General features: G+C 50.5%; 1 protein-coding gene across 1 annotated transcript in view; it reads left to right on the top strand.

The window, feature by feature from the left end:
• Positions 1-12500, top strand: part of LOC110158150 (cGMP-dependent protein kinase 2) — a 24072-nt gene that overhangs the window by 7413 nt on the left and 4159 nt on the right. The window contains exons 6-15 of the mRNA XM_055162911.1: positions 874-985; positions 3061-3166; positions 3258-3321; positions 3472-3549; positions 5148-5242; positions 5924-5992; positions 6218-6316; positions 7184-7346; positions 8059-8195; positions 12491-12500. The exon at positions 12491-12500 is cut by the window's right edge and continues 80 nt beyond it. Coding sequence (XP_055018886.1) covers positions 874-985; positions 3061-3166; positions 3258-3321; positions 3472-3549; positions 5148-5242; positions 5924-5992; positions 6218-6316; positions 7184-7346; positions 8059-8195; positions 12491-12500 — 933 coding nt within the window. The remainder of the gene's footprint in view (positions 1-873; positions 986-3060; positions 3167-3257; positions 3322-3471; positions 3550-5147; positions 5243-5923; positions 5993-6217; positions 6317-7183; positions 7347-8058; positions 8196-12490) is intronic.

Here is a 12500-nt window from a genome sequence, read left to right as displayed (position 1 = left end):
TGTGTGTGTGTGTCGTGTGTGTGTGTTGTGTGTGTGTGTTGTGTGTGTTGTGTGTGTGTGTGTGTTGTGTGTGTGTGTGTGTGTGTGTGTGTGTGTGTGTGTGTGTGTGTGTGTGTGTGTGTGTGTGTGTGTGTGTGTGTGTGTGTGTGTGTGTGTGTGTGTGTGTGTGTGTGTGTGTGTGTGTGTGTTGTGTGTGTGTGTGTGTGTGTGTTGTGTGTGTGTGTGTGTGTGTGTGTGTGTGTGTGTGTGTGTGTGTGTGTGTGTGTGTGTGTGTTGTGTGTGTGTGTGTGTGTGGTGTGTGTGTGTGTGTGTGTGTGTGTATGTGTGTGTGTGTGTGTGTGTGTGTGTGTGTGTGTGTGTGTGTGTGTGTGTGTGTGTGTGTTGTGTGTGTGTGTGTTGTGTGTGTGTGTGTTGTGTGTGTGTGTGTGTGTGTGTGTGTGTGTGTGTGTGTGTGTGTGTGTGTGTGTGTGTGTGTGTGTGTGTTGTGTGTGTGTGTGTGTGTGTGTGTGTGTGTGTGTGTTGTGTGTGTGTGTGTGTGTGTGTGTGTGTGTGTGTGTGTGTGTGTGTGTGTGTGTGTGTGTGTGTGTGTGTGTGTGTGTGTGTGTGTGTGTGTGTGTGTGTGTGTGTGTGTGTGTGTGTGTGTGTGTGTGTGTGTGTGTGTGTGTGTGTGTGTGTGTGTGTGTGTGTGTGTGTGTGTGTGTGTGTGTGTGTGTGTGTGGTGTGTGTGTGTGTGTGTGTGTGTGTGTGTGTGTGTGTGTGTGTGTGTGTGTGTGTGTGTGTGTGTGTGTGTGTGTGTGTGTGTGTGTGTGTGTGTGTGTGTTGTGTGTTGTGTGTGTGTGTGTGTGTGTGTGTGTGTGATGTGTGTGCTGTGAGGGAGTTCTTGCAGTGGAACAGTCTGGTCGATTTCTGGGGCAGATGTTTCCAGCGACGGCGTTTGGAGAACTCGCCATTTTATACAACTGTAAAAGAACCGCCACAGTCAAAGGTACAACATATATATACATACATACATATACATACATATAAAAAAAAAAAATGTGTTTCTCACCTTCCACGGTGGTTGGTCTCTCACCCTCATTCAGCTCAGGTCGTCTACCAGAGGCCTGGGAGCTTGAGAGTTCTGCGCAGTATCTTTGCTGTTCCCAGTGCTGCACTTTTCTGGACTGAGATGTTCCGTTGTTTTTCCCGGTATCTGTTGTAGTTTCTTCCAGTTTGGGGGTTACAGCCCCGAGTGTCCGATCACCACAGGCACCACTGATGCCTTTACTTTCCAGGCTCTCTCCAGCTCTTCCTTGAGCCCCTGGTATTTCTCTAGCTTCTCGTGTTCCTTTTTCCTGATATTACCATCGCTTGGTATTGCGATGTTCCACCACCACGGCTCTGCTCTGTTTCTTATCCACCACCACTATGTCTGGTTGGTTCATCTCCATCCTGTCAGTCTGTATCTGAAGTCCCACAGGATCTTGGCTCGGTCATTCTCCACAACCTTTGGAGGTGTTTCCCACCTTGATCCTGGGGTTTCCAGCCCGTACTCTGCACAGATGTTTCTGTACACTCTGCCCGCCACTTGGTTATGTCGCTCCATGTTTGTTTCCCTGCCAGCATCTTACACCCCGCAGTTATGTGCTGGACTGTCTCAGGAGCCTCTTTGCACAGTCTACACCGTGGGTCTTGTCTGGTGTGGTAGATCTGGGCCTCTATTGCTCGAGTGCCCAGGTCCTGCTCCTGAGCAGCCAGGATCAGTGCCTCTGTGCTGTCCTTCAGACCAGCCCTCTCAAGCCATTGGTAGGATTTCTTGATATCAGCCACTTCAGTTATGTTCTGGTGGTTTGCCCCATGTAGGGGTTTGTCCTGCCATGATGGTCCCTCCAGCACCTCTTCCTCTGGACTCCCACTGTCTGAGACATTCTCTGAGCACCTCATCTGCCGGGCCTTGTCCTTGATGTTCTCAAGGAGCTTGGATGTTTCATCCTGGACAGTGGTTCTCACACTCACTAGTCCTCGGCCTCCTTCCTTCCGGCCTGCGTACAGTCTCAGGGTGCTGGATTTGGGATGAACCCTCCATGCAGGTCAGGAGCTTTCGTGTCTTAACATCTGTGGTCTGTATCTCCTCCTTTGGCCAGCTTACAATCCATATATATATATATATATATATATATATATATATATATATATATATATATATATATATATATATATATATATATATATATATATATACACATTATATATATACACACTACACAGTCTCATTTCACACTAGATTCATTTATACATGTGTTTGTGTGTGAGACCCTGACCTGGACCTGGACCTGGACCTGGACTGGACTTGGGTCAGAGACTCTGGGACCAGGGGGAGCAGAAACAAAACTGTGGTTGTGTCCTTTGGCAAAACACTTCACAAATATAATCTAGAGTGTGAGTGTGTGAGTCTGTCCCAGGGCAACTGTGACTACAAGAGTTTACACCACAGATCTGGACTCTGGTCTTAGACCTGGTCTCTGGTCTTAGTCTCCTGGTCTCTGGTCTTAGTCCTGGTCTCTGGTCTCTGGTCTCTGGTCTTAGTCCTGGTCTCTGGTCTTAGTCCTGGTCTCTGGTCTCTGGTCTTAGTCCTGGTCTCTGGTCTTAGTCCTGGTCTCTGGTCTGGTTTCAGTCTGGTCTTAGTCCTGGTCTCTGGTCTCTGGTCTTAGTCCTGGTCTCTGGTCTTGGTCTCTGGTCTCTGGTCTTAGTCTGGTCTCTGGTCTCTGGTCTCTGGTCTTAGTCCTGGTCTCTGGTCTGGTTTCAGTCTGGTCTTAGTCCTGGTCTCTGGTCTCTGGTCTTAGTCCTGGTCTCTGGTCTCTGGTCTTAGTCCTGGTCTCTGGTCTTAGTCCTGGTCTCTGGTCTCTGGTCTTAGTCCTGGTCTCTGGTCTTAGTCCTGGTCTCTGGTCTCTGGTCTTAGTCCTGGTCTCTGGTCTCTGGTCTAGTCCTGGTCTCTGGTCTCTGGTCTTAGTCCTGGTCTCTGGTCTTAGTCCTGGTCTCTGGTCTCTGGTCTTAGTCCTGGTCTCTGGTCTGGTCTTTCAGCCGTGTCTCAGTCTCTGGTCTGGGCTTTGGACCGTCTGAGTTTTCAGTCCATCGTGAGGAGGACGACTCAGCAGCGCCACCTGGAGCACTGCAGCTTCCTGCGCAGGTAAAGACCAGACACCTGCCTGCACCTGCCTGCACCTGTCTGCACCTGTCTGCACCTGTCTGCACCTGTCTCACGCTCCTGTCTCCCTCAGTGTGTCTCTCCTGAAGGACCTGCCTGAGGACATGTTGTCTCGGATCGCAGACTGTCTCCAGGAGGTGAGGGACGCTCTGATTGGCTGTTCTCTGATTCCCTCCTCTCTGATTGGCTGTTCTCTGTGTGCTGCCTCTCTCTGATTGGCTGTTCTCTGTGTGCTGCTCGCTGATTGGCTGTTCTCTGTGTGCTGCTCTCTGATTGGCTGCCTGCAGGATCACTACGACAGGGGGGAGTACATCATCCGTGAGGGGGAGGAGGGGGACACCTTCTTCATCATCGCCAAAGGACAGGTGAGATCTGACAGGTGAGGTCTGACAGGTGAGGTCTGACAGGTGAGGTCTGACAGGTGAGGTCTGACAGGTCTGACAGGTCTGACAGGTGAGGTCTGACAGGTGAGATCTGACAGGTGAGGTCTGACAGGTCTGACAGGTGAGGTCTGACAGGTGAGGTCTGACAGGTCTGACAGGTGAGGTCTGACAGGTGAGGTCTGACAGGTGAGATCTGACAGGTGAGGTCTGACAGGTGAGGTCTGACAGGTCTGACAGGTGAGGTCTGACAGGTCTGACAGGTGAGGTCTGACAGGTGAGCTCTGACAGGTGAGGTCTGACAGGTCTGACAGGTGAGGTCTGACAGGTGAGATCTGACAGGTGAGGTCTGACAGGTCTGACAGGTGAGGTCTGACAGGTGAGCTCTGACAGGTGAGGTCTGACAGGTCTGACAGGTGAGGTCTGACAGGTGAGCTCTGACAGGTGAGGTCTGACAGGTCTGACAGGTGAGGTCTGACAGGTGAGGTCTGACAGGTCAGGTGAGGTCTGACAGGTGAGGTCTGACAGGTGAGGTCTGACAGGTGACAGGTGAGGTCTGACAGGTCTGACAGGTGAGGTCTGACAGGTCTGACAGGTGAGGTTCTGACAGGTGAGGTCTGACAGGTGAGGTCTGACAGGTGAGAGTCTGACAGGTCTGACAGGTCTGACAGGTGAGATCTGACAGGTGAGGTCTGACAGGTGAGTCTGACAGGTCTGACAGGTGAGGTCTGACAGGTGACTGAGGTCAGGTGAGGTCTGACAGGTGAGGTCTGACAGGTCTGACAGGTGAGATCTGACAGGTGAGATCTGACAGGTGAGGTCTGACAGGTGAGATCTGACAGGTCTGACAGGTGAGGTCTGACAGGTGAGGTCTGACAGGTCTGACAGGTGAGGCAGTTTGTGGGACCTGAGGTGTTCCCAGTCCAGTCCAGAGACATGGTCCCTCCAGTGTGTCCTGGGTCTCCTCCTCCTCCTGCTGGGACATGAACACCTCCTGAGGGACACGTCCAGGAGACGTCAGAACAGACGTCCTCCCCTCAGACGCTCCTCTCCACGTGGAGGAGCAGCGGCTCTACTCCGAGCTCCCACCTCTGTGTCTAAGGGAGACGCCCGAACCAAACCCAGACTCAACTCCTCTTCACCACAACCACCCAGACAGAGACCACTGCACCTGTCCACCTGTCAATCTGCCCACGCTGCACCTGTCCACCTGTCAGTCTGCCCACGCTGCACCTGTCCACCTGTCAATCTGCCCACGCTGCACCTGTCCACCTGTCAATCTGCCCACGCTGCACCTGTCACTGTCCACCTGTCAATCTGCCCACGCTGCACCTGTCCACCTGTCAGTCTCTCGCTCCGTCCTCCCGTCACTCGAGAACAAAACCCCGACACTTGAGGCAGAGATTCTCCATCCGCCCGGAGACAAGACGACTTTTTCCAGAACCACAACCTTTTTTTTTTTTTTGGAGGATCTGATCTTCATCCCAGACGCTTCACACTCGGGTCAAACCGTCCCAGAGCTGCAGGTCCTGGTCTGGAGCTGCAGGTCCTGGTCTGGAGCTGAGGTTCTGTTCTGTGTCCAGGTGTTGGTGACTCAGAGCTCTGAGGGCTTCACCGAACCTCAGGAGATAAAAACTCTGTCCACAGGAGAATATTTCGGAGAAAAAGCTCTCATCAGGTACTGTCCTCCTCTGTCCTCTGTCCTCTGTCCTCTGTCCTCTGTCCTCTGTCCTCTGTCCTCTGTCCTCCTCTGTCCTCTGTCCTCTGTCCTCTGTCCTCCTCTGTCCTCTGTCCTCTGTCCTCTGTCCTCTGTCCTCTGTCCTCCTCTGTCCTCTGTCCTCTGTCCTCTCTGTCCTCTGTCCTCTGTCCTCTGTCCTCTGTCCTCTGTCCTCTGTCCTCTGTCCTCTGTCTCTCTGTCCTCTGTCCTCCTCTGTCCTCTGTCCTCTGTCCTCTGTCCTCTGTCCTCTGTCCTCTGTCCTCTGTCCTCTCTCTGTCCTCTCTGTCCTCTGTCCTCTGTCCTCTCTGTCCTCTGTCCTCTGTCCTCTGTCCTCTGTCCTCTGTCCTCTGTCCTCCTGTCCTCTGTCCTCTGTCCTCTGTCCTCCTCTGTCCTCTGTCCTCTGTCCTCTGTCCTCTGTCCTCTGTCCTCTGTCCTCTGTCCTCTGTCCTCTCCTCTGTCCTCTGTCCTCTCTGTCCTCTGTCCTCTGTCCTCTGTCCTCTGTCCTCTGTCCTCTCTGTCCTCTGTCCTCCTCTGTCCTCTGTCCTCTGTCCTCCTCTGTCCTCTGTCCTCTGTCCTCTGTCCTCTGTCCTCTGTCCTCTTCTGTCCATGATGTTCTCAGTTCTTCTTGTGTCTCTGTTGCAGTGAGGACGTTCGTTCTGCAAATGTGATCTGTGCAGAAAACGACACACACTGTCTCGTCCTGGACCGAGAGTGAGACCCAGACCAGGACTAAACCAGGACTGGACAGGACTAAACCAGGACTAAACCAGGACTAAACCAGGACTAGACCAGGACTGGACCAGGACTAAACCAGGACTAAACCAGGACTAAACCAGGACTGGACCAGGACTAGACCAGGACTGGACCAGGACTGGACCAGGACTAAACCAGGACTGGACCAGGACTAAACCAGGTCTGTGTCTGGTCTTGGTCCAGGAGCTTCACTCAGATGGTCGGGAGGCTGGAGGAGCTTCAGGAGAATCTGAGGAGCTACGTGGAAGAACTGTTCCTGAACGACCAGAGGAGGAACAAGAGGTGAACAGCACAACACAACACACACACACACACACACACACACACACACACACACACACACACACACACACACACACACACACACACACACACACACACACACACACACACACACACACACACACACACACACACACACACACACACACACACACATGTGTGTGATCCTTTAGTTCTGCAGAAGATTCTTCCTCTTTACATTTGAAGAGTCCAAATTTATTTCCAGTAGTTGAAATTTTTCTAAATGTTGTGTTTAAGTTTGAGTGTTGTGTGTGTGTGTGTGTGTGTGTATGTGTGTGTGGTTGTGTGTGTGTGTGTGTGTGTGTGTATGTGTGTGGTTGTGTGTGTGTGTGTGTGTGTGTGTGTGTGTGTGTGTGTGTGGTTGTGTGTGTGTGTGTGTGTGGTTGTGTATGTGTGTGTATGTGTGTGTGTGTGTATGTGTGTGTGTGTGTGTGTGTGTGTGTGTGTATGTGTGTGGTGTGTGTGTGTATGTGTGTGTGTGTGTGTGTGTGTGTGTGTGATGTGTGTGTGTGTGTGTGTGTGATGTGTGTGTGTGTGTGTGTGTATGTGTGTGTGTGTGTGTGTGTGTGTGTATGTGTGTGTGTGTGTGTGTGTGTGTGTGTGTGTGTGTAGCAGATTCAACACAACATGATTCTCAGATCAGAACAAAAATCAAACATCACAGATCAAATCTTCATTTGTTTCTGTGAAAATTTGAGCTGATTTCAACAAAAACAAAATGACGTCACATTTTTCAGATCAAATAGTTTTTTTATAATAAAACTTATTCAGTTAATAAACACGACGACTAGAACATGGAGAAACATCTCAACACTCTCACTCCTCCTCCTCCTTTAGAGCCCAGAGTCCAGACCAGGACCTGGACCAGGACCAGGACCTGGACCCGGACGAGTCCTCAGACCTGCTCAGACTCAGAGACAAACTGGACCATCTCAGACCGGACCAGCCTCTGGACCAACTGCAGCTCATCGCCACACTGGGCATGGGCGGCTTCGGACGAGTGGAGCTGGTGAGGAGACAGGAGCAGGCAGGAGCAGGCAGGAGCAGGCAGGAGCAGACAGGAGCAAAGGAGAAGGTCAGAGGGTCAGAGGAGATGTTAGATGGAGCAACTGGGGCAGAGGAGCAGAGGAGATGTTCAGATGGAGCAGGTGGAGCAGATGGAGCAGGTGGAGCAGGTGGAGCAGGTGGAGGAGGTGGAGCAGATGGAGCAGGTGGAGCAGGTGGAGCAGGTGGAGCAGGTGGAGCAGATGGAGCAGATGGAGCAGATGGAGCAGGTGGAGCAGGTGGAGCAGGTGGAGCAGGTGGAGCAGATGGAGCAGATGGAGCAGGTGGAGCAGGTGGAGCAGGTGGAGCAGATGGAGCAGGTGGAGCAGATGGAGCAGATGGAGCAGATGGAGCAGGTGGAGCAGATGGAGCAGGTGGAGCAGGTGGAGCAGATGGAGCAGGTGGAGCAGATGGAGCAGGTGGAGCAGGTGGAGCAGGTGGAGCAGATGGAGCAGATGGAGCAGGTGGAGCAGGTGGAGCAGGTGGAGCAGGTGGAGCAGGTGGAGCAGATGGAGCAGGTGGAGCAGGTGGAGCAGGTGGAGCAGATGGAGCAGATGGAGCAGGTGGAGCAGGTGGAGCAGGTGGAGCAGATGGAGGAGGTGGAGGAGGTGGAGCAGGTGGAGCAGGTGGAGCAGGTGGAGCAGGTGGAGCAGGTGGAGTGACTGCTCTGTGTTCAGGTGAAGCTGAAGGACGAGGAGAAGACCTTCGCTCTCAAATGCATCAAGAAACATCACGTGGTGGAGCACAAACAGCAGGAGCACGTCTTCTCCGAGAAGAACCTCCTACAGCAGATCAACTCCCCCTTCATCGTCAGGTCAGAAGACACCTGACACACACGGGGAGGGACCTGACACACACGGGGAGGGACCTGACACACACGAGGGGGGACCTGACACACACGGGGAGGGACCTGACACACACGGGGAGGGACCTGACACACACGGGGAGGGACCTGACACACACGAGGAGGACCTGACACACACGAGGAGGCGAGGAGGGACCTGACACACACGAGGAGGGACCTGACACACACGGGAGGGACCTGACACACACGGGGAGGGACCTGACACACACGGGGAGGGACCTGACACACACGAGGAGGGACCTGACACACACGAGGAGGGACCTGACACACACGGGGAGGGACCTGACACACACGGGGAGGGACCTGACACACACGGGGAGGGACCTGACACACACGGGGAGGGCACCTGACACACACGGGGAGGGCACCTGACACACACGGGGAGGGACCTGACACACACGGGAGGACCTGACACACACGGGAGGGACCTGACACACACGGGGAGGGACCTGACACACACGGGGAGGACCTGACACACACGGGGAGGGACCTGACACACTCGGGGAGGGACCTGACACACGGGGAGGAGGGGACCTGACACACACGGGAGGGACCTGACACACACGGGGAGGAGGGACCTGACACACACGGGGAGGGACCTGACACACACGGGGAGGGACCTGACACACACGGACCTGACACACACGGGAGGGACCTGACACACACGGGAGGGACTACACACACGGGGAGGGACCTGACACACACGGGGAGGACCTGACACACAACACACGGGGAGGGACCTGACACACACGAGGAGGGACCTGACACACACGGGGAGGGCCTGACACACCGGGGAGGGACCTGACACACACAAGGAGGGACCTGACCACACACGGGGAGGGACCTGACACACTCGAGGAGGGACCTGACACACACGGGGAGGGACCTGACACACACGGGGAGGGACCTGACACACATGGGGAGGGACCTGACACACACGGGGGCGTCTGGTGTCTGTGGTTCTGGTCAAACAGAGTCTCTGAGGATCTGCAGGAGGAATGTGCAAACACCAGGACAAAGAGAGAGAGAGGAGGGAAAGAGAGGAGGAGGAGAGAGGGAAAGAGAGGAGGATACTGGAAAGAAAGAGAGATGGAGAAAGAGACGAGTGACAAACAGAGAGAGGAGAAAGGGAGGAGAGAGAGGACAGAGAGAGAGGTAAACAGATGGAGACAGGGTGAAAAGAGAGAAACAGGGAGGTAGAGACAGAGGGTAAAGAGATGAGAGAGCAGGGAAAGAGAGGGAGAAGAGAGGGATGAAAGAGAAGAGGATACTGGAAAGAAAACAAGATACAGAAAGAGATGAGTGACAAACAGAGAGAGAGAGAGCGAGAGAGATGGGGGGATGAGGAGGAGAGAGGAGCAGCTCAGTTTCTTTAAAAGACACAAGTACTGCACTACCAAGTACTCTTCACATGTACTACCAAGTACTCTTCACATGTACTACCAAGTACTCTTCACATGTACTACCAAGTACTCTTCACATGTACTACACTACTAAGTACTCTTCACATGTACTACCAAGTACTCTTCACATGCACTACCAAGTACTCTTCACATGTACTACACTACTAAGTACTCATCACATGTACTACCAAGTACTCTTCACATGTACTACCAAGTACTCTTCACATGTACTACACTACTAAGTACTCATCACATGTACTACCAATTACTCTTCACAAGTACTACCAAGTACTCTTCACATGTATTATCAAGTACTCTTCACATGTACTACACTACTAAGTACTCATCACATGTACTACCAAGTACTCTTCACATGTACTACTACCAAGTACTCTTCACATGTACTACCAATTACTCTTCACAAGTACTACCAAGTACTCTTCACATGTATTATCAAGTACTCTTCACATGTACTACACTACTAGTATTCATCACATGCACTACCAAGTACTCTTCACATGTACTACACTACTAAGTACTCTTCACATGCACTACCAAGTACTCTTCACATGTGCTACCAAGTACTCTTCACATGTGCTACCAAGTACTCTTCACATGCACTACCAAGTACTTTTCACTTGTACTACACTACTAAGTACTCTTCACATGTGCTACTACAAGTACTCTTCACATGTGCTATCAAGTACTCTTCACATTACTACACTACTAAGTACTCATCACATGTACTACCAAGTACTCTTCACATGTACTATCAAGTACTCTTCACATGTACTACCAAGTACTCTTCACATGTACTACACTACTAAGTACTCATCACATGTACTACCAAGTACTCTTCACATGTACTATCAAGTACTCTTCACATGTACTACAAAGTACTCTTCACATGCACTACCAAGTACTCTTCACATGTACTACACTACTAAGTACTCTTCACATGTACTATCAAGTACTCTTCACATGCACTACCAAGTACTCTTCACATGCACTACCAAGTACTTTTCACTTGTACTACACTACTAAGTACTCATCACATGTACTATCAAGTACTCTCACATGTAGTATCAAGTACTCTTCACATGTACAAGTACTCTTCACATGTACTTACTCTTCACATGTACTACAAGTACTCTTCACATTACATGTACTACACTAAGTACTCTTCACATGTACTACCAAGTACTCTTCACATGTACTACCAAGTACTCTTCACATGTACTACCAAGTACTCTTCACATGTACTACACTACTAAGTACTCATCACATGTACTACCAAGTACTCTTCACATGTACTATCAAGTACTCTTCACATGTACTATCAAGTACTCTTCATATGTACTACACTACTAAGTACTATCATCACATGTACTATCAAAGTACTCTTCACATGTACTATCAAGTACTCTTCACATGCACTACCAAGTACTCTTCACATGTACTACCAAGTACTCTTCACATGTACTACCAAGTACTCTTCACATGTACTACACTACTAAGTACTCATCACATGTACTATCAAGTACTCTTCACATGTACTATCAAGTACTCTTCACATGCACTACCAAGTACTCTTCACATGTACTACACTACTAAGTACTCATCACATGTACTACCAAGTACTCTTCACATGTACTACACTACTAAGTACTCTTCACATGTACTACCAAGTACTCTTCACATGTACTACACTACTAAGTACTCATCACATGTACTACCAATTACTCTTCACATGTACTACACTACTAAGTACTCATCACATGTACTACCAAGTACTCTTCACATGTACTACACTATTAAGTACTCATCACATGTACTACCAATTACTCTTCACATGTACTACCAAGTACTCTTCACATGTACTACACTACTAAGTACTCATCACATGTACTACCAAGTACTCTTCACATGTACTACACTACTAAGTACTCTTCACATGTACTACCAAGTACTCTTCACATGTACTACCAAGTACTCTTCACATGTACTACCAAGTACTCTTCACATGTACTTGAGTGATCTCGAAGTAACTGTACGGTTGGTTCCGTTTGCCGGCACTCCAGAACACACTCAGTCCAGAAACACACTCTGGTCCAGAACACACTCTTGTACAGAACACACTCTGTCCAGAACACACTCTTGTACAGAACACACTCTGGTCCAGAACACACTCTTGTACAGAACACACTCTGGTCCAGAACACACTCTGGTCCAGAACACACTCTTGTACAGAACACACTCTTGTCCAGAACACACTCTGGGCCAGAACACACTCAGGTCCAGAACACACTCTTGTACAGAACACACTCTGGTCCAGAACACACTCAGGTCCAGAACACACTCTTGTGCACTCTTGTACAGAACACACTCTGGTCCAGAAACACACTCTTGTACAGAACACACTCTGGTCCAGAACACACTCAGGTCCAGAACACACTCTTGTACAGAACACACTCTTCCACACACAGAACCACTCTTGTACAGAACACACTCAGGTCCAGAACACACTCTGGTCCAGAACACACTCAGGTCCAGAACACACTCTGGTCCAGAACACACTCTGGTCTCGATGGAGTTGGATATGTAGGTGCAAGCAGGTTGTCACCCTCCATCAGAAAAATGTGATCCCTGAGGTTCTCTCATGTTCTTCAGGTTCTTCTGGTGTTTGTTCAGGTTCTTCAGGTTCTTCTGGTGTTTGTTCAGGTTTTTCAGGTTCTTCTCGTGTTTATTCAGGTTCTTCAGGTTCTTCTTGTGTTCCTTCAGGTTCTTCACATTCTTCTTGTGTTCCTTCAGATTCTTCAGGTTCTTCTTGTGTTCCTTCAGGTTCTTTCGG

The sequence above is a fragment of the Boleophthalmus pectinirostris genome, unplaced genomic scaffold (genome assembly GCF_026225935.1).
Source record: "Boleophthalmus pectinirostris isolate CB_2022bp ecotype Guang Dong unplaced genomic scaffold, ASM2622593v1 HiC_scaffold_5, whole genome shotgun sequence".
Classification (NCBI taxonomy): Eukaryota; Metazoa; Chordata; class Actinopteri; order Gobiiformes; family Gobiidae; genus Boleophthalmus; species Boleophthalmus pectinirostris.
This window is presented reverse-complemented; position numbering and strand designations above follow the sequence as displayed.